General features: G+C 43.4%; 8 protein-coding genes across 13 annotated transcripts; 5 read left to right on the forward strand and 3 right to left on the reverse strand.

Moving 5' to 3' along the window:
- Positions 1–10346: 10346 nt before the first annotated feature.
- Positions 10347–13136, forward strand: CG16965 (uncharacterized protein). The gene is made up of 6 exons (NM_135684.5): positions 10347–10479; positions 10737–11110; positions 11170–11857; positions 11913–12431; positions 12493–12989; positions 13048–13136. Exons 1-6 carry the CDS (start codon positions 10388–10390, stop codon positions 13095–13097), a joined length of 2220 nt encoding a protein of 739 aa, NP_609528.3. The 5' UTR covers positions 10347–10387; the 3' UTR covers positions 13098–13136.
- Positions 13083–16795, reverse strand: CG6686 (uncharacterized protein). 3 transcript variants are annotated; one of them, NM_164978.3, is made up of 7 exons: positions 16452–16795; positions 16228–16250; positions 15194–16143; positions 14589–15136; positions 13763–14527; positions 13481–13706; positions 13083–13418 (listed from the first exon to the last, which is right to left on the reverse strand). In NM_164978.3, the coding sequence occupies exons 1-3, from the start codon at positions 16699–16701 to the stop codon at positions 16087–16089; spliced, it is 330 nt and encodes a 109-aa protein (NP_723701.1). In that variant the 5' UTR covers positions 16702–16795; the 3' UTR covers positions 13083–13418; positions 13481–13706; positions 13763–14527; positions 14589–15136; positions 15194–16086.
- A 230-nt stretch (positions 16796–17025) lies between these two features.
- Positions 17026–17557, forward strand: CG34163 (uncharacterized protein). 2 transcript variants are annotated; one of them, NM_001103680.2, is made up of 2 exons: positions 17026–17085; positions 17140–17557. In NM_001103680.2, the coding sequence occupies exons 1-2, from the start codon at positions 17074–17076 to the stop codon at positions 17389–17391; spliced, it is 264 nt and encodes an 87-aa protein (NP_001097150.1). In that variant the 5' UTR covers positions 17026–17073; the 3' UTR covers positions 17392–17557. The 2 variants fall into 2 exon arrangements, with proteins under 2 accessions (NP_001097150.1, NP_001260400.1); NM_001273471.1 differs by having other exon boundaries at positions 17143–17557.
- Positions 17491–18638, reverse strand: zuc (zucchini). The gene has a single exon (NM_135686.3). The coding sequence runs from the start codon at positions 18578–18580 to the stop codon at positions 17819–17821; it is 762 nt and encodes a 253-aa protein (NP_609530.1). The 5' UTR covers positions 18581–18638; the 3' UTR covers positions 17491–17818.
- A 53-nt stretch (positions 18639–18691) lies between these two features.
- Positions 18692–19735, forward strand: dgt2 (dim gamma-tubulin 2). 2 transcript variants are annotated; one of them, NM_001298927.1, is made up of 2 exons: positions 18692–19011; positions 19069–19735. In NM_001298927.1, exons 1-2 carry the CDS (start codon positions 18780–18782, stop codon positions 19530–19532), a joined length of 696 nt encoding a protein of 231 aa, NP_001285856.1. In that variant the 5' UTR covers positions 18692–18779; the 3' UTR covers positions 19533–19735. The 2 variants fall into 2 exon arrangements, with proteins under 2 accessions (NP_001285856.1, NP_609531.1); NM_135687.5 differs by having other exon boundaries at positions 19069–19590.
- On the forward strand, positions 19683–21604 carry escl. Of its 2 annotated transcripts, none has more exons than NM_164979.2 (3): positions 19683–20027; positions 20086–20275; positions 20331–21604. In NM_164979.2, exons 1-3 carry the CDS (start codon positions 19729–19731, stop codon positions 21228–21230), a joined length of 1389 nt encoding a protein of 462 aa, NP_723702.1. In that variant the 5' UTR covers positions 19683–19728; the 3' UTR covers positions 21231–21604. The 2 variants fall into 2 exon arrangements, with proteins under 2 accessions (NP_723702.1, NP_001285857.1); NM_001298928.1 differs by having other exon boundaries at positions 20331–21327.
- A 53-nt stretch (positions 21605–21657) lies between these two features.
- Ada1-2 (transcriptional Adaptor 1-2) lies at positions 21658–22810 on the forward strand. The gene is made up of 2 exons (NM_164980.3): positions 21658–22548; positions 22613–22810. The coding sequence occupies exons 1-2, from the start codon at positions 21749–21751 to the stop codon at positions 22737–22739; spliced, it is 927 nt and encodes a 308-aa protein (NP_723703.1). The 5' UTR covers positions 21658–21748; the 3' UTR covers positions 22740–22810.
- Positions 22745–24188, reverse strand: CG18789 (uncharacterized protein). The gene is made up of 2 exons (NM_164981.3): positions 23997–24188; positions 22745–23941 (listed from the first exon to the last, which is right to left on the reverse strand). The coding sequence occupies exons 1-2, from the start codon at positions 24071–24073 to the stop codon at positions 22822–22824; spliced, it is 1197 nt and encodes a 398-aa protein (NP_723704.1). The 5' UTR covers positions 24074–24188; the 3' UTR covers positions 22745–22821.
- Between the last annotated feature and the right edge of the window lie 88 nt (positions 24189–24276).

The raw sequence follows: 24276 nt of genomic DNA on the forward strand, positions 1-24276 counted from the left end.
TCGTTCGTGCACTCTCTCTCTCTCTGCGACCCATTCTCTTTATCTGTCTTTCTTCTCGCTTGCACTGGCATAAGAGAGCCGCGCTCTTCGAACCCAATGATCATTAGGCACCTGAGCTGAGTCACCTGGAATCAAGCCGTTCCTCACCGGACTCTTCCGATATATCATCTAACATACACAGCACTGCTTACAGGAAAGGAAAGATCTATTATAATATTACAATGACTTATATTTGCCTTATTAACTTAGCGTTTCTTTGATTTAAGTGGAATTGATCCAAGTCTCAGTTTATAGCTGTTAAGTGTTTAAATTCCACACAGTTCTGATCTCTATTACATATAAGTACTCATATATATTAAGTACATAAATAAGGTTAACCTTTAACGTTTCAATGTCTTAACACAATACATGATAACACCAACTGTATAATAGACATTTACTGGTATTTATATTGATTACTCATTGGTGAACTATAAATATATTCAGATTACAGGTTCTTACATTTCTCGTTTACAAATTTTTCGCCGTGTATTGAGTCGATGACATTTTCGCTGGCCAAGACTTCCGCTGGACGATCAAACATAATTTGTTTGGCCATTACCAAACCGTTTAGAGCAATCTTCTTAGCAGCCTCCATACGCACTCCTTATCATTATGGGCCAGGCCAAGCGGAACTAGCTTCCTTTGGGCGCATAGGAAGTACCAGCACGCGGCCTTAATCGATCCCTATTACCATTGAGAAGGAAGGTTCGAGCCGAGATTGTTACATTGTAATAAGTTCAAGCTTCCGCTGGCAACTGCATAGAAAAACCTACCACGTCTATGTTAGTCTATTCCACGGAAAAGAATTTGATATTGTAATAACTTAAATAAAAAAATCCACTAATTGTATTATATAAACATATAGAACTGCAATAAGACTATATATTGCGCATAAGACTATATTTGGTCTTTTATAACCGCTCAGTAAAAAAATCTATTTAGTTGCAGGAAAGTAAAATTCTTAAGTGGTACTTCCTTTCAAAATACTAGTAACTTTTGCTGATTTATTTATTTTGTGCGCACTGAAGTGAAGATTTTGGGCGCTACTGTTAGTTCTTAACGGGGTGTTCGATGCTTTGATTTCGTGGCAAATAACAGAATAACAGCGGCAGAACATGCTGAGAAATAAAGAAAAACTTCATTTGTCGTTTTTCATGCTGCTTAACGGAAGCGGTCGCAACCGTTAGACGCTGCATCCAAAGCTATATGCAGCTATAGCTGCATCTGAATCCCAGCTCTCGACGGCGATCCCAACCAAATGCAATTAGTTGCAGCAACAAACTGCAGCTGCTGCTGTTGCCGCGGATCGAGGATGCAACATTTGCCAAGATGCCCGGCGGTCCGCTTTCCATTTGGCTAAGCAGCAGCCTAAATACAAGCGTTCTGCAAATGATCTGTGGCAAAATATAATAAAGGAAGTTGGCGAAACACATTTATCCATCTAATGATGTGATTCCACCCAGCGGACAGCAGCAAAATGGGATTAAGAGCAACTTTGAATTATATATATGAATTCGATCGACTTCTTGGAAAAATCGCTTTAATTTGTCATTAAATTGGAGAAGTATCTGTTAATGCTTATCAGTTTCTTTAGTAAGTAGATTTTAACTAAGTGGTATAGTAATAGATACAAATAGTATCTTAGATGTAAGTTGTATAGTAATAGATACAAACAGTATCTTAAATGCCTTAGATAGATACAAATATTAAGCATAAACTATAGATTTAAAAGCATCTCATGGATATATCTTTTACAAATTAGGCTACATTATACGCAGTAACTTCTAGGCTTTGTTAAAAAACTATATAAATAAAACACCAATGAGGTCTATTGCGATTATTATTTTTCTGAAACCCATTCATAGTTATTCATAGTTATTTCTAGAAATACACGTTAAATAGACAGCTAGCGTGGTGAACGAACGCAGCTATCATTTCGGTCAGAAAACAGCCCACAAAACTCGGGCCGTTCGCAGCTCATGTGTTTCATTTGAAATGCTCGTTTTTTTATTATTTTATTTTCTTTTTTTTTTACACTGTCATCGAACCGTGACGATGCGTTGCTGCTGCTGCTGTTGTTGTTGTTGTGATGTACCTGTACCTACATATGTAGGTATATTACATACATATATGTATGTATGCCATATACACAGGCGGTATAGCCCCCGCAGAAGCTGATGATCTAAGTGTAGAACATGCGATAATGTTTATGGCCGTCGTTTGCTCGGTTCGCATTTGATACAAAAACTCGATTATATAGGGGTGAACCCAACGGATCCAGCGATCCCAACTGTTGGCTATGAGCGCCTGCATGACATCCAGTTTGTATCGGAACGGTAGCCCCGAAAAAAAAGGGATAATTAATTATGCGTCGGCTGCTGCTGCTGGTGACATTATTATATTCTATTCACCTTGCGATAAGGAAGTGACGAGGCGCAAAAACGCAGAAAATTTTCATGTTTTCCACCATAGAAACTAACACTCTATACAAAGATAGAAGTTGTAATATCTCGCCTGCGGAAGTTCTAGTTTTGAAAGGTAGAAAATTTCCGCTTATGATATTGTTTTCCAATTTCTGTTGTCTAAGCATATACATGCATACATACATACATACATATGTGTATATTTTTGTATGGGGTGTCTCTGCCGTAGATGATATAGTTTTTCCATGAAAATGAGTCAGCTGAGCTCGATTGCTTTCGGCCAATTGTGCAATTTTTGTGATTTCGTTATTGTTTTTGGCTGGCTTTCGTTGCCGCTTTTGTTGCAATCATTGGTGAAGACATTTGGCAAATTGCATTCGGGAAAAAGATTTTTCTTTTGTTTTTTTGGGACACGAGCAAACTTTCACCTCATGGAGCAAAATCAGTCAATCCTGCAAATGCACAGTTCTCTGCGCGCCATCACTTCTCATTGCAATTAACAGTCTAATGAACTTTCACCGAAATTTACGAAACAGGAAAAATCATTTCCAGAACCTAACGGATGTGCAAAGTGGAGGAAACTGGGGTTCGGGTCAAAAGCAATTGGCCGCCCAGCGAGAACGTCCAACACGAGAAAAGGGCCAAATGCTTAATTCCATATCAACACGGCACAGAAAAAGAACAGCAGTCGGGTTAAGGTTCCACTGACCAGTCAAGGGGTTAATGTAGGTAAGGTTCGAACTTGGAAATACCCTGTTGTCTGTATTCTTTTTTAAAATATGTGATACATAATATACGAAAATGAAAAACTTCCTTGCAGTTATTAACCAGAGATATATTTCAGTTTCTTTTTTATCAAATTTTGTTATATAAAATACATCTGCTATCGAAAATACCCATATTTTCTTTTGGTAACATACCCTGTGGAACCTACATTTATTACCGAAAGTCAAAAACAGCCTACTTGTACTACCAAAATACTAGAAACAATAATAATAACCCACATGTACCGGTATGTAAGACCATTTGACTTTAAGTGAAGTCATCAAAAACAGGCCGCATCAGCGACAAAACGAACCAAATTCTGTGAAACTTTTGCCACAGCCCCGGACATAAAACCCACAAACAACAAAAAATAACACAACAACAAAATAATAATAAAATAAAAAATATATTACGGAAAGAGGGAGAGAAACTGAACCGTAAAGAGGATTTCTTAATTACTCTAAAAAAGAAAAAGTGGGCGGAGGAGAAGCGGCGGGGAGACAACAACAATCGCCGCGTTTAGGGTCGTTTCTTGTATTGGCCTCATCATAATTACAGAGCACTTCTTCTCTTTCTGTTTCAGTTTCAGTTTGTGATCCCAGGTCCAAGTCCAAGACCAAGTCGACAACCAATTCCAACTACGAGTCCCCGTTCATCGGGGCAATGATATGTGTCGCGCTCTATCGCAGCTCTACTTGTCGGCAATTATTTTACTACCCAACACTAAAGCCAGAATAAACCACTCAAAAACCGTTCGGGGCTCTCTCTTATACGGACACGGGCAAACAAATAAATAAGCTGTATGAATTTGAGTGAGAAAGCTATCACTAATCAGAATCACCCACCACTCCGTCATAAGTTACAACTTTCCTTTGATTGCTTATATTTTTGTGCATTCAAAACTTCAATCATGCTGCTTCAATGCTGCACATGAAACCTATCCATAAAAACCCACATAATGTCATAAAATTTAAGGACACTTAAATATCAATATAAAAAAAAAACCCCTAATTTCAACTATTTTTTTACTGTTCACTTTCACATGAAATTCTGGTTACGGACGGCTGCCTTTGACAGATCTACGATAGCGAAATGAAAAAAGAGAATTTTTCGTCCATTTTCAGGCCAAGCCAAGTGTCGCACGTGTTTTCCTTCAGGGTGTTCGCCACAAGCACTGGCAAGTCGTTATAGTTTTCCACATTTTAATGGGGGATCTAGCACTAGCCGAACCTCTGGGGGGTACAGTTGAGTTTGGCGGAGGAGGATGGATGCAAGCGGAGCCGAATGTTTCATGCAACATATCAAAATCAACGGAGCAGAAAATCAAAAAAGTGCAAAAGGCAGAACACATCAACAGGTTGCCAAAGTCCGAGGGTGCAAGGGAGATGGCCTCACTGAGCGAAAGAGGGCGAAAGATAATGCCAGCGACCCTACAAGTATGATAATAATTTAGACTGTTATCTTCTGGTGGAGCCAACCGACATGCATGCAATGTGGCACGGATCTAGGTCCAACTTCGTTGTAAAATGCAAACAGTTTTCCGCTGTTGTGAGTGGAAAGCTGAGGAAAAATTATGTGCTAAACACGCAGTCTGAGCGAGTACAGTTAGCACAAAATATAAAGAACATTCTCGTCCACACTGGGCAACAGAATCGCGAACATATACCCATAGGTTAACCAAAGACATCAAGTAAAAATCTTAGGAATATTTGTAATTAGGTATGTGAATAAAACCCACACCTAACTTTAATCTTTGATTGTCATTGTTTTTATTTTTAGTAGAAACACTTTATTTTGAAGTGACCTCCTTTCAATTTTGTGTAGCTCTACCAACTTAGCAAACCTTACCGATATTTAAATTAAAATAATCAACATTTAAGTAAGATCACCTTAAACTGTTGTTTATTATTTAAGCCATGCGCAAGTTTAAGACATTTAATTATACAATATTTAGGATTATTACAAGCCCAACTCATTTTACGAGTACATATAATCAAAAATTGGGGCTAGGTAGGTATCTTAAACAAGTATTACTCATGCCCCTAGAATTTACGAGACTTGCTGCCAGGTGTTAGGATCTGTCGATTGGCGCCATAGACATAACTTCAATTAAAGTCCAATAACAACTCTATTATTGGCCAATGGCGACGTCCACTCGCCACGATGACGTGAGATATGAAGCGCTCTAAAACAATAAAAATCTGAAATCAATTTCCACACACTCCGACTCTCGGACAGCGGCATTGATGCGTAAACGTGTTGAGGTTGAGGCCAATGGAGGGACCTGAGCTACCGGTTGAAGTTGAAGTTAAAGTCGCAATGGAAGTAGAATCGAAGTCGAAGTAGATGTCGATTCATGCCCCATCCTAGCCCGATCACACCTTAAATGGCGACTGGTAACTCGAGAGCCTGTGATTACCTGAGAAAGAAGCGAGAAATATTTATGAACCGATGGCCCCAACTCAGATCCTCATCAATGGAAGCTGCTGGCTGGCTGGCTGGCTGACTGGCCAGCTGAATGGACTATCGCGGGGCCATCTAGGGGGAGTTTCTCTCACTCTATCGGCACTCCATCTCCAAAAGGCCACGGAGTAGCACTGATGCACATTGCACTTAAAAAAGTATCTTTAAAATAACGTAAAGATGTAGATTACTAAAAGCAAGTTTATTAGACAATTATTTGACAGCTAGTTTCTTTATATATACTCAACTTAAATATATTTTTGTCTTGCAAGTCTTTAAATATTTTTATTTTATTAATCAACGATTTTCCTGAGTACATAGTTGCGTAGCAGGAAGCACGCTCCAAGTAACTTATGAAAATGTATAGAAAAAAAGCCAAGAAGTTGAAAATCTTGAGAGGGGTGCTCGGTGACCGAGCAGCAACAGGTGTAATAATTGAAATCTGTTTTTCCACAAAACCCTAATCACGGTGAGTGAGCGCGCGAGCCAAGAAATTTATATATTCTTCTTCAGATACTTTTTGGCCTGCGGTTACGGTTGGCCGCTGTCTAAGCATTAAATCAACCAGCAGCTGTAAAATTACAGCAAATGTTTAACCAACCCCTTTCGGGGGGAAAATTGGGCAGGTGGGGCCAACTGGGAGCCGTAGTATCGCCACTCTCGAAAACATTACGCATACGCCGCTTGGTCAGTGGTATCCTTCTGGCAACAGGGAATGCCCTCGGAGACCTTTCCCACGATCCTGACCTGCCTTAATTAGGCAGCCAGCCAAGCGTCACCACATGTCGCACCCAGTTGCAGTTGCATTTTATTCCATTATTTTTCCTTTTTGGTGGATGACTTACGCATTGCAAATGAAGCAAATGGAAATTTACATATCAATCGCCGAAACCTGCGCCTCATGCTGATAATTATCTTTGCACACCATGGTGCCCTCTCTTTCGCCATTTCTCCACCTGTCTCTTTCTCTTTCTCTCTCTCTCTGTCTCTTTCTCTCTGTTTCCCGCGCAACTGGTAATTGAATTGGAGTGCAGCCGCGAAAAGGTCACACACACTGCACATGGCAGGCGCATCCAGCGAAAAGTGCAACACCAGGCTGCAAAGTATGGATAAAAAATGGATTTTAATACAAAATAATGTTAAATAATATTAAATGATAACACATACTCATTTAATACCAAATTATAATATCATAAATGGATACAAAAAAAAAATGAGCTTAGTTGAAGAAGATGATTTTTAGGATTTAATCTGGATTTATCTGTTCTTTTTGCTTTGAATAAACTTCTCATGTGTCAAAAATTGCTTAAAAATATATAATATTATTAAGTTCATATTTTAATAACAAATTTCGAACATATCCCTTCTGTTTAGTGTAATTAAATCGAGTGTCCAGCGCGTGAGATCATCCAAGAATGAGGCAGAACCCACAGCCATCACCATTGCCATTGCCACTGCCAACTGCCATAACCCATGGATAACCATGAATGTTGGTATTCCTCGGATGCGATGTACAGCCACCTGGGTGCACAAAATAATGCAAATTATCAGCTAGAAATTGCAGCCAGTAGTGGTCAGGTGCACAATGAAGCAGCCGCAGCTGGTGAAGATGAGCCAGTAGAAGTGGCTGCTCGTCCATAATTGAGTTGCAAATGCTCGGCGGGGTTGGTTGTTTTGGCCATTGGGTTCCCAGGCTGGCGGAAAACGTTTTAAACACTCCGTTTCATAGATAATCATCATAATTATCTGGCAAACAATAAATATAATATCTAGCCAAATTACAACAATTAGGCAGCTCCCGGCTCGCAGTTGGAAAGCACCCAAAATACAAAACTGGGCCCAAAACCCCGAGAGACAAAAAAACCGAAAAAAAAACAAAACCATGCCAGGGGAAAGCAAATGACTGCTGGCTGGCTGCCTGTGGTAATGTGTCCCTCCTCTTGCCACATTGTACATTGTATTTGTATTTTGTATTTTTGTGGAGCACAATGGCTGGGTGGCCGCACAATAAACATGATTTTCACACGCGTTTCATTTTCGTTGCATGAGGGGGGGGGGGGGTGTGGAGCACCCCACTTGCTCACAAATTAGGCAGAAAAACATTCGGGCCCTAAAAAACTTATGAAAAAGTCAGCAATATAGTTTGGGCCACAGCGCAATAATTTAAAAGTTCACAATTATTTCGTAATTCTGCTGCGATTAGAAAGTAGTGTGAAGAATTAGCTGAGTAGTTTACATATAATAATGGTAATATTTACTTAGTAATAGCGAAGTAAAATGTATTAATTTCCATCAAAAAATCATTAAAATCTTATTTTAGGTAAAGAATAAAATTTCAATCTATTCAGAAAAATACATTATTCATATTTTTAATAATTCATATACATCAATATTAAATAATGTGCAATATTACTTTCATCTTCGGCCCTTTGAAATATATAGCCCCATTTATAAGCCAAATCGGCTTGGTTTAACTACATTTATAACATGATTTCTGTTACTTCTGGGCATCGCATGGCATTATAGCCAACAACTAAGCCCAATGCCTCCAAAAGCGGAAACTCATTGGCAACGCTTCGTTGCGTAAAATTCTCGACTCGACTCTTTGGCCAACAGGTTGGCAAAAACAAAAACGCTAACAACAAATAAAACTTCAAATAAAACAAGAAGAAAACAAAAATCTGATCTGACGCCAAACCAAACCAAAACCGCCAGCAAAATGGCCGACAAGTAACAAAGGAAAAAACAATAACAAAATGACTAAAACTAAACTAGAAAAAAAAAGCGGAAAAATTTGTTTTAATATTTCAGTTACGCTCCGGCAAGCGACAACATCGCGATTAAACCCCGCTTTGACTTCTTGAAAAGTACCATATGCATATAGGTATGTATTTACCTACATATGTATGTACATATGTAGCATGTTACATATGTGGCGGGGGATGATACAGTGAAATGGGGTAAATCGCAGGGGGGGGGGGCAGCCCCACAAACCCACCGATGAAGATCTCGTGCCAAGCCAAACCACAGCCGTGGAAGACTCCGCCAAGTCGAACCAACCGAGTACACCGACCAGGGAACGAACACCTGAGCATTTCTTTATGGATCTTGAGCAGAAAACCTATAGCGGCGTAACGCCATTAAAATTAGTGCCGAGCTCGGTTGAGCCGAACTCCAAAGTTTCGGAGAGAGAATTGTAGCACGGCAAGATTCAGATAAAGGAACAGATACAGATACACTCCAAGAAAAATCCAAAAAAAACGGTATGAACCAGAAATACTTACAACAATATGTCATACAAAACATTGCTGTTCAAAGGTTTTTACATAATATCATACATATCTGATTATTATTATTCTGATTATAAACTAAGATACACATGTAATTTAGACAGATCTATTATAATAGGAATTGGTAATTGTTTTCAGTGTACGAATAGAGATGTATCCGTACACATATGCATCTAGGGGTAGAGCCATCACATGGGGTTCCAGTCACGAACGCATATCGGTTATAGCTAGTCGGTTCCTTGCCTGGTTACGCTTCGTTGTCAGTTATCTAAGATGGCGTTGAATATATATCGGATCTATATGGATCATGGGTCGGGTCGACAGGCAGACCCAACCAAGCCAGATGTAAAGCTCAGCAAGGGAGCACAGCCCACTTCCGATGTGGGAAAGGGCAGACGCTGACTCCCAGGTAATTAGAGTCGACAACAAAGACCATAATTACCTTGTAACCAGGAATTATGAAAATATCATAAAAAGAATGAGACAGAGAAGATGGTGAAAAAAAAAAAAAAAAAAATATGTAGTCTAGGGCCACCCAGCCACAGAGATCAGACCTTAGACCAGCCACCACCTGACAGTAGTCAATCTTTAATGACTTTTATTCTCATTTTCTATTTGAGTTTTTCCTATGCATTAGACATAAGATTTCCCATGATTGTCCTCCACCTTTCAGCACTCGCAGCTTCTCTGTGGGTCAGGTCTAATCTCCGACTTGATAATCTCGTCCCATCATCCAAGTCGATTTCTTGTCTACCCATTCAGATCTTCATCACCAAGTGCGGTGCAATAAAAAAGCCGGGTTCTTCAATGTTTTCAGTTTTTTTTTTATTGTCTTCAAGTGCTTGTGAAGAATGCCAATTGCCTTTGGACATGGGACACTATTATCGGCATTGTGGCACAAGAAACTCAGATCAATGCCGCAAGGCAATCTTCTCTTACATTTTTGCTACATTTTATGAGCACTTTCCTATCACTTTCTTAGTCACAGCTACGGATAATAAGTCAGTTGAACTTAATGGTTTAATCACACACAATATTACTACATTAACCATTGAACTTGATAACAATAGAGTCAATTTAATGCCAAATTAGCAATTTAACTAGAGGGCTAGTGAGATTTTGAGTATTACAACTGCTAATATTAATCATAAATCTTAATATGATATATATATGAGCTGATAAGAGGGCACTTAAAACTTAGGGAAAGCACCGATGGTACACAATAATAGGAAAAGTGACTTCAATTCAGTCGATTGTAGGAATCAGCTCATTCCACCCCGCAAAGATTAAATCTAATACATATATTATCAGCGTTCTTATCACACTCATGGAAATTGCAACTAGTCGAGGAAAGAAAGGAAATCAGTATAGTTCGGACCTCGCTGCTTAGTAGATCGTGAAAATATGCGGAAAAGTATTGTTTTCATCGGTTTAATAGCGCTTTTCCAGAGTTGCTTGGCTGAAACGCCGGAAACGTATCTCCTCAAAACACACAGGTAGAAAAACTAAGGGACCTATTTAGGATAGATTCTGAAAAAACTGGTTGAATTACTGTATAATAATATAATATATATAATATATAATTAGTATATATTATGAGTTACAAGTGACTAAGCTAGCTAAGTATATCATCTATAAGAAATGCGCTAACTACAGAATTCAAAAAACTTCTAGCAGTTATTTTCAGATACTTTTGCAGTCAAATCCAATGATGAAAATACTTACTAAACGTATTATGGCATAATTATTACAGTCTTCCCTCGGACCTGAATTTTATGCCCACCCTGGGCAATGGCCACGTGGGATACACGATCTTCGGAGATGCGATCTTTATGAATGGAGTCTACAACGGAGCCGGCGGAAACAGCAAGCGTGCTCGCATTCCCAACTGGATAAATATCAGCACGGAAGCTTGTGATCGGTTCGGTTGTGCCACTGACAGCGATGTGGTAAATGGAACCAGCTACGAGATGAATCTACGAGATGGCTACTTCCGGGTTGTCACAACATACAGAGGACTAGGGATTTCAGTGGAACAGAGAACCTATCCGCACAAGTACTACAATCGTGCTTTAGTCTATGAAGTGGTGGCTAATAGACTTGCTGGCCGAAACTCAAGGATTAACTGTAAACTTATTTATTATTGAATATAAACTTTAATGATAACAACTTTTCCATATTTCCAGCTCCAAAGTTCCTAAGGCTAACACAATTCGCTGGTAACTTCAGTGATGCCTTCGACTTTGTGGTGGTCAACAATGGCAGCTCAGCCAGCGGCAATTACCGCACACTTCGCGGACAAACAAAGGTGGTTGAGAACGAGCAGTTCCAACCAGATCCTCAGGAGATCTTTGTCCTCTTCAGTGAATCCTTGGAGCAACCCCTTGAACTGCAGTGGCCCACGTGGCAGGATCAATTAAGCCATCGAGTTATCATTGCCATAGACAGAGACGAAAGTGTGACACGAAAGGAACTGCAGGATGTGCTTCAGTTGAGCTCCGATAATCTTCTCCAGAAGCACTCGCAATCGTGGAACAGTTTTTGGGACGATGAGTTCTCCATTGAAATCAAGGGTGATGCTCTGGAACTGTCGCAGATTGTAAATGCTGGCATATTCTATATAGTAAGTTCCCTTCCGTCACTGGAAACCAATCAGAAAAACGAACTATTCTATGGATTAAGTCCTACTGGCTTGGGGCGTGGCAATCTGGAGGCGGATTACCAGGGGCACAACTTCTGGGACACGGAGATCTGGATGCTGCCGATAGTTTCGCTATTCGGCTTGGATTATGCAAAAGAGGTGCTGGGCTATCGCAGCAGAAAACTGGAGGCAGCCAAATATCATGCAAATGCCACTGGTTATAAGGGAGCTAGGTGAGTTGTTAAATATGTTTAATTCATATAATTAGCTAAAAAACAAACTTTATAGATTTCCCTGGGAGAGTGCGTACACTGGCACAGAGGTCACAAATCCCTGTTGTCCCGAGGTGGCGGAACAGGAGATACATATATCCCCCGATATATCCTTTGCCCTACAAAAATTTTTCGCCCAATCAAACGATAGCGAATGGACCTGTGGCACTGCATGGCCCATAACCGCCGATGTGGCCGATTTCCTCGTTAGCCGAGCCACCTGTGATGATTCCACCAAAACATGCCACTTGCTAAACGTCATGGGACCCGATGAAGATCATCCGAATGTTAACGATAATGTGTACACCAATGCTGTGTCCAAAATTGCACTAAACTTTGCCGAATGGTTGGCCAAACATTGTGGTAATGCCAGCACCGAACGTTTGGAGAAATGGCGCGAGGTCAGCGATGGTTTGGTGATTCTACGCGATGAGAGCCTAAACTATCATCCCGAGTATGCGGGCTATGTCCGCGACACCATTATCAAGCAGGCAGACACCATTCTACTTGGATACCCCTTGAATTTCGATAAAAGGTAAGATTCATGCATAATATAGATAGTATCCATTTAATAACCCCACTGCTTCCTGCTAAAGCTCCACACACATTAATGATCTACGGTTTTACGCAAATGTAACCCGTGAATCTGGTCCAGCAATGACGTGGTCCATGTTCGCAGCCAACTATCTACGAAACCTTCAGCTAACTCTGGCAAATGAGTATTTCGAACGTGGCTACAAGAGCTACGTACGGCCGGAGTTTAAAGTATGGAGTGAAACGCCCATTGGTTACGATGGCTCGGCGAACTTCCTAACCGGCATTGGTGGTTTCCTTCAAGCTCTGATCTTCGGTTACGGTGGCTTGGATTTCGGGCGTACTGATGACGATCAATTTTTGATGTTTTTCGGTATATCTTTGACGCCGCCAAATGTTGAAGAAGTCTTTATCAACTCTATTCCATACGGGCAGCATGCTAAATGTACACTTCGATTTAAAAGCAGACACTCTGAAATTTCGTGTTACGACAGGATTGGTAAGGGCTTTAAGATGGCCCAAGGCCAGAAGCGAACCATCCTTGGCAGATCCTTTAACTGTAAGTACACAATGTGACATTGGCCATAATCCTGATTACTTACTTTTCTTCCTTTCAGTGACCCGCCAAAATGAAGATCCTCCCATTGAGATTAGCTTTTTAAGATAAATCCAAAGTGTATTTGAATAAATATGAAGAAAATTACATATTTGAGCCGGATGCATATGTTGTGGTATTAAACTTAAGTATTTAGTACGCGGATTAGGAAGTGTCTATTGCATTTGGTTGTGTATATCTTGTTAATTAAATTGCTAGTCTTTCCTGCGCCCTTCTCTACTTAAATTTGGCTATTGCGGAGCCACTGACACCTGGTACATTTTTGTTGTTGCCACTGAGCACCACGTAAGCGGTCTTCGTCTCCTTTTGCTTCTGCTGCAACATGGTCAGTGTGCCCAAGGGTGTGTCTGTCGAACTCATGGTTTTCATTAGCTGGAAGAAACAAAGTTACCCATTTATTTATGCCCAACATCTTAGATTAATGACCAACTCACCCCATCCTGCTCCATTTTCTTGAGACGCTTCTCAATCTTATTCTTGCCGGGCCCCTTGCCATGGAACTTATGTGACAAGTAGCGGAAAGCCTCTTTGAGGTTCAATATGCGGCCATTGTCATCGATATAATCCAACTTGACATTGGGCTTGAAGGTCTCCTTGTCCTTAAAGTCTGTAATCGGTCCAAAGTGGAAGCGATCGCGACGGCCAACCTTCTCGTCCTCACTAAAAAAATACCATATTAACATAAGTTTGCTTGTTTAACTACCACAACAACATACCCAGCCGCTTTATCCTCAATGGAATAGTTCTTGGCCTGCAGATGGGCCATTTTTGTGTTGCTAGGTCTGTTCTTTTCCTCCTTTTCAAGGTAACCCTTGGACAGCGCCAATCGCAGAGCATTCGCTACACCAGCTCCCACATCGGGCTCCTCGTCTAGAATGGCACGATCTTCCAGGTCTTCACCCAGATTATCCAAATCGGCGGGCTGCATGACTTCATCGGGATTGACCGAATTCCAGGTGCCGTGACTCAGGGCAGGCTCATCGGTATGTGTTTCCATATGCTCCTCCGGCTGTTCGGTCTTGTCAAAGTCCATCATGTCATTGGAGTCCTCATTACGGTTGCCCGCCATACCGTACGTGGGAATGTCACCCAGAGTGCGGCAAAACTCAGCTGTGGCGTTCAAGACAATGTTGCCATCGACGCCGGTAAGGACCACACCTGATGCGGTGTCCTCCACATGTTCGGGTTTTATCTCCCGCTGTATACTTTCGAAGTCGACGGGCAAAGGCTTCTTGATGATATTCTCCTTTTGTTTTAGTTTGCGAGCCTTGGCAAGTACACGTTCCAAATCATCATCCTCTACTTCCACTTTTATTTGGGGTTTAAACTCTTCCATTTCCGCATCTTCGTGATCACGATAACGTCCACCTCGACTACCAAAGTCTGAAGAACCTGATGCTTCGCCCATCGCCAAAGGCGCAAGATCCTCGGCTTTAAGTTTCTGCCGAAGTTTCTTAACCTTTTTCTTTGGCTTTTTAAATCTGGAATTTAATAAACGTATTTGCATTAAAACTGTAATTCATTTTGTGATTAAAAACATACTTGGCCAACTCTTCTGCACTGTAAGTGTCCGATGCTAGCTGCAGATTGGTGTCCTCCAAGGTTTCCAAACGCTTGCCGGCTAATTTGGTCTTAATCTCCAGGAGCTTGCGTCTGTGCTCCCGCTCCTCATCCATATTCTCACCAATCACAAAGTTCTTGCGCTTTTTCGGCTGACCTTCCATTTCATCATCGTACTTCTCCAGCACTGAACGTTCGATGGGATTGCCCAATTCATCGTACTGCTCCTCGTATACGTTATAACCATAACTGAGCGGATTCTGCTTCTTGTTGGCCACATTCTTCTTATAGCGCTCTTCGTCGACCATGTTAACATTGACTAGAGTGTCGCCTTCCTCCTCGTTAAGCACATCTTGATCCTTAAGAGTTAGAATAACAGTGCGTCCTTCGCCGAAATCATCCATATCATGATCCACACGCAGGCCCTTTAGATTGCTATCGCCATATGCTCGCTGACGAGCTTTGGTTTTCTCTTGCTCGAGAATCTCCGAAACACCAAAGGCCTCATCCAGTTCCTCCAACTCTTTGGCCTAAGGAAAGGAAAGGTTTTTTACAACAATATAAAGGGTGAAAGACTAATTACATACCTTACGCATCGCCTCCTCGCGTTCGTTGACAACCCGCTTGTTCTTGTCCACCCACTTGGACACATTGTCAGTTTCCTCATCAGACTCTCCCAGTGTTTTGATGCGAGCCAGGCGCTCCTCTAAGAATCGTTTCTCCTTGCGCTGTTTGAGTTTCTCGCGCAGCTTCTCTGCCTCCCTTTTCTCCTTTAGATTGTCGGCCGGCTTGTGCAAGAACTCGCCCCACTCATCCTTGTACGAGGAGAGATCGGCCTCGCCATGGGGTTTTTTGATCTCGCCTTGACTACTGCTTCCAGGCGGAGGGCCTGCCTTGCTGGGACCACTATCAACTTCGAGTGGCTTCAGACCCAGCTTGGCGCGAAGTTTGTTCGTCTCCGTAATGGACAGGACATCGCCGGCTCCGTTTTCTGGTATTGGCGAGAAGGAACGAGACGATGGTTCGCGTTCCTTAGTGGCTGGTTTACGCGACGACGATGCTGGCGACTGGGATCGGGACCGTTCCCTATTACGTTCCCTTTCACGTTCTCTGCCAGATCGCTTGCGGGCGTCCCGTTCCCGTTCGATCTCACGCTCTCGCCTAGACTCATATTCGGCATGCTTGGAGATTTGGGGTGGTGGAGGAGCTGTGAGCTCCCGTACACGTTCGCGTTCCCGCTCCCTCTCGCGCTCCCTAAGGCGTTCTTTCTCGCGTTCTCTGATACGTTCCTTCTCACGCTCTCTCTCGCGCTCCTCCCGCTCCCTGAGACGCTCCTTCTCACGCTCCCGTTCGCGCTCCTTTTCCCGATCCCGATCCCTCTCCCGCTCACGATCTCGTTCTCGCTCCCTTTCTCTTAGGAGTTCACGATCGCGTCCAGAATCCCGCTCCTTGTCACGATTGGACGATTCTCTGGCGTCCCTCAACTTGGCCTGCGCCTGCACCTGCGCCTGTACCGGCACCTCCACGCAGTCGGAACCTGGAAATAGGGAACACCGGTTAGAACTGTCTAATCATCACAGCTGGCGAATCGTTTCAACCACATCTCCGCTTTCCCACTCACAATCTGCATCAGCAGCGGGATACCTGAAAAAAAGGAGAAACATGGAGAAACGCAACGGTGGTTTTAGTACGTTCGGAAATGGTAAAGTGCAGCACCAAGACAATTGCCGGGCAATGGGCGGTCCGTCAATCAGAATATCGCTTTTCCGCCGGATCCCCCGCCTACGGCAATCGCCCTTGAGCCTGGCCTGCACTTTGTGTGTGAAATATAGGGCAAACACTTACTATCCGAGTCCGATTCCTCTAGGGAGATGACCTCGTTCGCGCGCTCGCGCTCCTTTTGCTTGTGGTGCTTGTGGCGGTGCTCCTTGTGCTTCTTGTGCTTGTGGTGTCTGTGCCGCGACGAGGAGTCGTCGGTGAGATCCAGTGTGACATCCTCGTCCTCTGTGACGCGCCGCGGTCGCTCCGACGATCGCGAGCGATGACGGTTCTTCTTGTCCTTCTTGTGTTTCTTTCCCGACGACGAGGAACCCATATTTATTATTATTTTCACAACAAAATACAGAAAATTTCACAAGAAAAAGACGCCGGTGTGACCGCAGTTCGGGAAGCGGAAATATACCAGGTGTGCCACGGTAAAATTAAATGCCAATCACAGTGATGCGCGCACAAAGCCACCGAAATTGTTTAAGATATTAAAACTGAATGTAATTATTAAATTATCACGCAATGTAGTACTTCGGAACTTTTTATTTGTTAAAAGGACCTTTTTATTTAGAATTCGTTTTGTTAAAATTACCTTTTTGAATGACTAAACTTACACCGCCTACTCTTCTTCTTATTTTTTGTTTTGCCATTCACCACGAACTTAATAACAACTTAACACGCGGAGATCTCCACATAAACAATGGAAATTAAAGTACGTAAACAAATTATTTGCGACCTAAAACTTATTTCATTTTGATCCCCGTAGAAGTCCAAGAAATCAAAGAACGACAAGAAGTCCAAGGCGCCCAAGGAGTCGTCCGTTTCGCTCAAACTGAACGCTTTGCATCGCAAGCAAAAGGAAGTCGCCCGCGTGCTCACTTTAAAACAAGAAATATTACTGAAATCGGGTGTATCCTATCTGGAATATTATGAGATTCTGGCAGAAATCGAACGACTCAACGGCCTAAAGGAGTCATTTATGCGCCGCGCTGATAAGCTGAAGCAACAGGACAAATAGTTGATAAGTTGGTTTGGTTTAGAAACTATATAAGAGTAAAGAAATCTGTAGCAGTTATATTTCGGAATGTTTTGTACATACATACATGTAATCTTTTTTGTAATTAACTTTTATTTACTTAAAAGCTTTCAATAACATGATGAATAAAGTAGAAAGTTATATATATAGTCAAAGCTGATCATAACTAAATGCACGTTGAAAATTAGTCAACTCAATCGAAGTGATAAAGATTTCATACGGATTATACTGTTAGGTATACATTTTGATTACTTTTGTTTTGCTTAATTAATTTGGCACTCCTTTGTGTGTGAAGATCAAGCTGCCTTAAAAAGTTTTAGTTTAATTGAAGGCACTTAGAAAATAAGAACTATAATTATTTGGCATACTGAGGAACTGTTTGGTAGTCATACATTAAATCAATTGATTTCTACTTGAGCTGGATTTGGCTCCCCTCGGTCTTCGCAAAAGCCCGCCACATTCGTTGGAATTCCGCCTGAAACGTGGCTGTGAGTTTGTCGTCAGCTGTGATAATGCAGTTCTCCCAATTGCCTCCCAGTCCAAGAGCCGTCCAGTTTACGGAGCCGCTGATCACGATGCTATAGCACGGACGCATAAACTTGAGCTTCCTCAGCAGACGAATCTCCTCGACGCGCTCGAAGCCGTCGATTATGCAGAATTTGTTGTGCATCAAGTTCGTGGTAATGGGGACGCGAACTGGAACTCCCAATTGTGCCAGCATACTGATCTGAGAACCTTTGGAGTAGACCATCTCCCCGTCGCTGATGATCCGGATAATCACGCCGCGCTGCAGGGCCCGCTTTATTGAATCCGCCAAAAAAAGCGAGGTGAAGGTGTATATGGCCAGGTCAATGGAGTATACAGCCCGATCGATCTGCTCTACGATCTTGGCCACATTCCGCAGCGAACAATGCGTGTTGCAGCAGGGCGACACTTGTGGTTTCTGGGATCCCATGCTGCTGTTGCGCATATGCACCGCCGCACAGATCTCGCCCAGTTCATTGAAGATGATCACTTCGTGCACGCGGCTTGCCTTCTCTCGCTTGCTGCGCGAGCACTGCACCAGCTTCCAAATCACCTCTGAGGCCAGGACAGTGCTGACGGCAATGCTTATTGTGGACACAATGGGATAGTCTCGAATTTGTTTCATAATTATTTGGGTAATCAACATTTTTGAATTTAGCTCGTTTCTCTAGCGCGCTTTAAATAATAATCTTGGGGTGACCATTATAAAATATAAGTAAAATATATTATCGTTAGTAGCTACCGGTCACACTGTTGCTCAGTAGCGTTGCCGTATCGCAGCCATGCGCTTGCCCATTCGAATCAAACAATCAATTTCGGGTCAATTTAAGCATTTTACCACCTAAATGGATGATCCATCCGCCACGCTCTTGCCCGAACACTCGGAAGATTTGCGGCTGGCTCGCGATGCGGAGCTGAAGAAGGTGCTCAAGCTGAAGCTAGTGCTGGACGAGCTAAGACGCCTGGATGTGGGCCCAAATCCGAGTGATGAAATCAAAAGAGCCCTCAAATTGGTTTCCATTGGAAGTTATGCGCGACTCGGCGAGATGGAGGGAGCTGGTCAGGAGCAGGTGCTTGGTAGGCGCGTTACAAGTTTATTCCAAAAGCAGTGAATAACCATTGGAAATCTAACAGGTCTACCGAGCGGCAGCAGTTTTCCGCCCTTGAATTACACGGATCGCAAGACGGTGCGTACCAAATTGTCCGCTCAATTACGCACAACTCTGCAACCCATTGCCGAATTGTGCGACAGGATACGCGAGGAGTTCCCGGACGCCTTTGGCCAGGAGGCGGACTTAAGCTGCGACCAAAAGGAGATTCTGCGCCTGGAGGAGGAGCATCGCAGCGGTCTGGAGAAATTGGTTGCGCTTCTCACTCGTAAGTGCACGCTTCTCAAGGAGACCGCCGAATTGAAATTGGGGCCGCAGTTGGCAAACGAACTAAAATTGCAACAGGCGCAGGCGCAACTTGTTCAAACAAAAGCAGAACTACTGCGCGGATTTTTCGTCCACGAGGCCGCCTCTCGCACCGAACATAGCGTCAAGGCACATAAGGAGGTGGAGGCGCACCTGGACGAGCTGCTCGCCGCCAAGAAGTAGATTTAAGCAAACTAGTATTATGTAAATTAGATTTTTAAATACATTATAATTGTGATTTAAACAGGGTTGTTCGTTTAGGTCTTTTCGCTCTAGAATGGCAACACTGTTTTGCACTGCAGTATTTGCAGACGGTCACTCTAGGGATAAACAATTTGTAAACAAAAGAAGCTTTTAAGTTTGCCGGAATAAAACAGATATGACCGAAACGAATCCCAGTGAAATATCTCCTCCGAGCGAAGAGCCACCGGCAGAGGACGAATCCACTGACCACTCTCCAGCGGAGGCAGTGCTGAGCAATAATTCCTCGAGTGTCTGCAATGTTGTGGAGCCGGATGATGAGCACGAAGTTAATTCCGTGGATCGGGAGGACACCGCCAGTTTGTTCAGCACTACTACGACCACCACCAGAAGCAAATCGCCAAATACACGAAAATTGAACCGCCTGTGTCGGCGGATCAAGGCACCCAAAATGGTTCAGCCCTTGTACAAATATAGGTGTGATTTTTCCAGGCAGAACATAAGTCATAATGTTTATATCCCGGATGCATTGCAGCTCCCATGTCCGCGAGGACCACAACCATCAGATCTTCGGAGTGCAGTTCAATCCGTTCCTGGACAGAGGCCAGCCGCAGGTGTTCGCCACCGTTGGCAAGGATCGGGTTTCCATTTATGAGTGCGAGAGGAGCACCGGACAGGAGTCCTGCGAAGGCATTCGACTGCTGCAAGTCTACGCAGACCCAGATGTAAGTACTCATCATATGCTATTACTTACATACATCATCGTTACGCCCTCGTTAGACCGATGAAAGTTTCTACACATGCGCTTGGTCCTACGACTCTGTGACCGGCGATCCTGTGCTTGCCGCGGCTGGTTACCGCGGCGTCATTCGCATATTCAATCCGGTTAAGCACCAGTGCAGCAAAAACTACATTGGTCACGGGCACGCCATTAACGAGCTGAAGTTTCATCCGACTAGACCGCAGTTACTTCTGTCCGGCAGCAAGGATCACTCCCTGCGCCTTTGGAACATTCAGTCGGACGTGTGTGTGGCGGTTTTCGGCGGCGTAGAAGGACACCGCGACGAAGTGTTGTCTGTGGACTTTGATTTGCGCGGTGATCGCATCATGTCCAGTGGAATGGATCACTCACTGAAGCTCTGGCGACTGGATAAGCCCGATATAAAAGAGGCCATCGAGCTGAGCTCTGGTTTTAGTCCCAACAAGAATACGGGTCCGTTTCCCACGATCAAGGAGCACTTTCCGGACTTCTCGACAAGGGATATACATCGAAATTATGTGGATTGCGTTCAGTGGTTCGGCGACTTTGTCTTTTCGAAATCCTGCGAGAACTCAATTGTTTGCTGGAAGCCGGGCAAACTTTCAGAATCGTGGCATGAGATTAAGCCACAGGAGTCGGCCACCACGGTGCTGCATCACTTTGACTACAAGATGTGCGAGATCTGGTTCGTACGCTTCGCCTTCAACGCCTGGCAAAAGATTCTGGCCTTGGGCAATCAACTGGGCACAACATTTGTCTGGGAATTGGACTGCAATGATCCCAATTTAACAAAGTGTAGCCAGCTGGTTCATCCCAAAAGCAACTCCACCATCCGACAGACTTCCTTCTCCAAAGACGGTTCCATTTTAGTTTGCGTGTGCGACGACAGCACCGTGTGGCGATGGGATCGCGTCAATTAGGATGAGTGTTTCTAGGCTAAAAGAATTTTCCTTATCCTTCTAAATCCGATACCATATTTATGTAACCATAGTTATTTTCAGTGTAATGTTTACCTTCAATATTAAGTATGTTATTATGCGTAGCATTTATATACAATACTCATTGTATTGACAATTTATGTTAAATTATGTTAAATTTTTTAACATTAACCAAGATATTTATTCTATTCTATTACTTTTTTAATGATCAAATAGCTTCGCAAATATTATCATCTTATGTTGTGTGAATGGCGTGGGCTCTATCTTTAATGTTTATATTTTAACTAACTAACTTGTACACAATAAAAACTGTGAACACTAAAGATTAAAACCAATATTTTTTTAAAGGGTTCTTCAAAAATAACGGTTTTTATCTCAAATGTATCTGGTATTTTCAGCCGTTCTTTGAACGGTCACTCGAATCAGCTGCATTCATTTGTTTATATAGCAATTCGCAAACAGTTGGATTTTCCTGTTTAGTTGTTATTCCCATTACTAAAATGCTTACCGACAGAGTTCTGGCCACCAAGGAGGCGCTAGTGGTGGCTCTGGGCGACAACTGGGAGCGTTACCGGGCCAACATGAAGAATTGGTTTCGGAGCCGTTGGACTAAGGAGGAATTCGATGCGGAGTCGCGGAAAATCCTAACACCTGACAAACTGCACCTGCACAATCAGTTCCTGCTCGCCCTGCTCAACAAGATCGACGCCTTTGCTCCCCTGGAGAATCCTCCGGCCGTCCAGACCAGCAGCAGTAGTGGCAACCGAAGCAAACGGCGCAAAAGAAGTTCCCGCACCTTCGCCGAACGCCTTAATTTTGAGCTCAGCGACGTCCTGGACTTTGTAGCCGAGGACAACATGCAAATCATTCGTCCGCCAACCACGATCGGTATTCCGTCGGACCAGCAACAGCAACAGCTTCAGTCGCAGCGGTACTGCGCGCAGGAACTTTTCCTGCCCGACGCGGGATTCATTATGGGACGATTTCTGATCGGTGCCTGGGAAATCGGACTTGTCTCCGTGGACGACAATGTCGCCGAGTACGTTGCCATGGCCGTGCAAGTTCTGCTCAAGGATCTACTATCGGCAATCATCAAGAAACGAAAGCACTACAAGACCAGCGGCGAGGGAAACTTTTACTACGATGTAGGTGCTCCGTTGCGTGATCCTTCGCTGCGCAACACCGTCACCCGGCAGAAGGTCGACGACACGCCGCTGGAACTGGACAAGGAACTGAATACGGCCAACTTTATGCGGCGACAGAACGACGATGTGACCTTCCTCTCCGCCTGCGAAGAAGTGTAAGCTCCTGAATAATAATGAGATTTTCATGTGAAACACAAACTTAGGTTTTGTTTCTTTCAGCCAACCCACCGAACGCACAGTAATCACCCTCAAGGACTGCCAACTGGCCTTACGGGATCGCAACCTGATAGGCTCGCATGCCGTCTACTCTATAAACATGGAACGACTCAATATGATGATGCATTAGCTTATAAGTTCTAATTATTTTATTATATCAGCTTCTGTAAAAATATATACATTATACGCTAGTGTACCATTAAGTGTTTGGTTCAGCAAAAATTCCGTGGAGGCGGTTTGAATGGCAAGGCACCTGGTAGAAATTGATCCGCCTTGAATGCTTCGATTTCCTGCTCGTTGAGATCCTCCATGCGACTGTAAACTGAGGACTGGATTTCGTTGGTCGGTTGAGCTTGCTGCTGCTGCTGCTGCATCATTTGCTGTTGCTGTTGCATTTGAAATTGTTGTTGCTGCTGCTGCATTTGTTGCTGTTGCATCTGCTGCTGCTGATGCATTTGTTGCTGTTGCATCTGTTGCTGCTGCTGCATCTGTTGCTGCTGCTGCATCTGTTGTTGATTAGGGAATGCAGATGCTGCTGCTTGAGCAAATAATCCGGAGGCAGCTGCCTGCTGCTGCTGTTGTAGTTGCTGAGAAGCCTGAGTAAACATTCCGCCCATATTTTGGCTTGCGGCTTGGCCAAAGATTCCCGTCGACTGTGGTTGCTGCTGCTGCTGTTGGAAACCACCGAAAGGATTAGGATTCACTGGCTGAGCTTGCACCTGAACCTGCGCCTGGGCGAAAATGTTGCCCCCTTGGAAAGCTTGTGCAGCAGGCTGCAGCTGTTGCTGCTGTGGCTGTCCAAAGACACTTTGTGCACCTGTTGCCGCAGCTCCTACACCAAAAATGCTATTCCTTGCATTGGCATTGCTAATCGTTCCGCCGAAAATGCTATTGGTGTTGCTGGCTTGGCTTGTGGCATTCCCAAATATATTTCCCGCACTCAGCGTGGGCTTTCCAAAAATGGATGCAGATGTATTGGCGGCAGCCGGAGCTGCTGCAGCGAAGGGATTACTGGACTGCTGAGGGGCAGCCGACACAGTGCCGCCCTCCGGCGTCTCGTGGATCTTGATCATCATTTCCAGGACCTGCGGCGACATCTGAAGCATGGTCTTCATCTTGTTGTTAGCCTCTAGGACCTCACGGTTAAACTGTTGGCTGAACTGTTCGAATTGGTTTTGTCGTTTGGCCTCGTAACACATGAACCGCACCTCCTCGAAGGATTGGTCCTGAATAAAGTTGGGGAAATTCGCTTTGTCCTTAAAGGGTCCGTAGGCGGACAAAGGCCACATCTTGCCATTGAGGCTGGATTCCATGTCGGCTTTGAGATATTGCCTAAAATAATTAAGTTATTAGTTCATCTGCATAGTTTTAATATCAATGTACTCACTTAACATCGAAATGCTCGTTGTTGCACTTTGCGCCATAGCGGCAGGAGCCTTGTTGAAAGAACCGGCAGACAACCATATTTAAATTTGATTTTAATTTTTGCCTATTTCCTATATTTATTATTTCAAAACTGCTTCAACTTTTGTACTTTTGTTTATAATTGTCTTACTTTGCGTATTGAGTATTCTTTGAGTATTTTATGGCTCACTGAGAAAAATATACCGTGCCTATGCGCGCAATTTCGTGAATTCGTAACTTAAGTTCGCTGAATGATTAAGATA

This window comes from Drosophila melanogaster, chromosome 2L, assembly GCF_000001215.4.
Source record: "Drosophila melanogaster chromosome 2L".
NCBI lineage: Eukaryota > Metazoa > Arthropoda > Insecta > Diptera > Drosophilidae > Drosophila > Drosophila melanogaster.

Excerpts from the sequence above, each read along its gene's own strand:
- CG16965 (NM_135684.5), top strand. The coding sequence starts at position 10,388 with ATGCGGAAAAGTATTGTTTTCATCGGTTTAATAGCGCTTTTCCAGAGT. Across the intron at positions 11,111-11,169 it reads CCGAAACTCAAGGATTAACT|CTCCAAAGTTCCTAAGGCTA; the intron begins GTAAACTTATTT and ends CCATATTTCCAG. Across the intron at positions 12,990-13,047 it reads CCTTGGCAGATCCTTTAACT|TGACCCGCCAAAATGAAGAT; the intron begins GTAAGTACACAA and ends TCTTCCTTTCAG.
- CG6686 (NM_135685.4), bottom strand. The coding sequence starts at position 16,701 with ATGGGTTCCTCGTCGTCGGGAAAGAAACACAAGAAGGACAAGAAGAAC. Across the intron at positions 14,528-14,588 it reads AGTGCAGAAGAGTTGGCCAA|ATTTAAAAAGCCAAAGAAAA; the intron begins GTATGTTTTTAA and ends ATTAAATTCCAG. Across the intron at positions 13,419-13,480 it reads AGAAAATGGAGCAGGATGGG|CTAATGAAAACCATGAGTTC; the intron begins GTGAGTTGGTCA and ends TGTTTCTTCCAG.
- zuc (NM_135686.3), bottom strand. The coding sequence starts at position 18,580 with ATGTTGATTACCCAAATAATTATGAAACAAATTCGAGACTATCCCATT.
- dgt2 (NM_001298927.1), top strand. The coding sequence starts at position 18,780 with ATGGATGATCCATCCGCCACGCTCTTGCCCGAACACTCGGAAGATTTG. Across the intron at positions 19,012-19,068 it reads TGGTCAGGAGCAGGTGCTTG|GTCTACCGAGCGGCAGCAGT; the intron begins GTAGGCGCGTTA and ends GAAATCTAACAG.
- escl (NM_164979.2), top strand. The coding sequence starts at position 19,729 with ATGACCGAAACGAATCCCAGTGAAATATCTCCTCCGAGCGAAGAGCCA. Across the intron at positions 20,028-20,085 it reads CAGCCCTTGTACAAATATAG|CTCCCATGTCCGCGAGGACC; the intron begins GTGTGATTTTTC and ends GATGCATTGCAG. Across the intron at positions 20,276-20,330 it reads AAGTCTACGCAGACCCAGAT|ACCGATGAAAGTTTCTACAC; the intron begins GTAAGTACTCAT and ends CGCCCTCGTTAG.
- Ada1-2 (NM_164980.3), top strand. The coding sequence starts at position 21,749 with ATGCTTACCGACAGAGTTCTGGCCACCAAGGAGGCGCTAGTGGTGGCT. Across the intron at positions 22,549-22,612 it reads CTCTCCGCCTGCGAAGAAGT|CCAACCCACCGAACGCACAG; the intron begins GTAAGCTCCTGA and ends TGTTTCTTTCAG.
- CG18789 (NM_164981.3), bottom strand. The coding sequence starts at position 24,073 with ATGGTTGTCTGCCGGTTCTTTCAACAAGGCTCCTGCCGCTATGGCGCA. Across the intron at positions 23,942-23,996 it reads AACGAGCATTTCGATGTTAA|GCAATATCTCAAAGCCGACA; the intron begins GTGAGTACATTG and ends TAATTATTTTAG.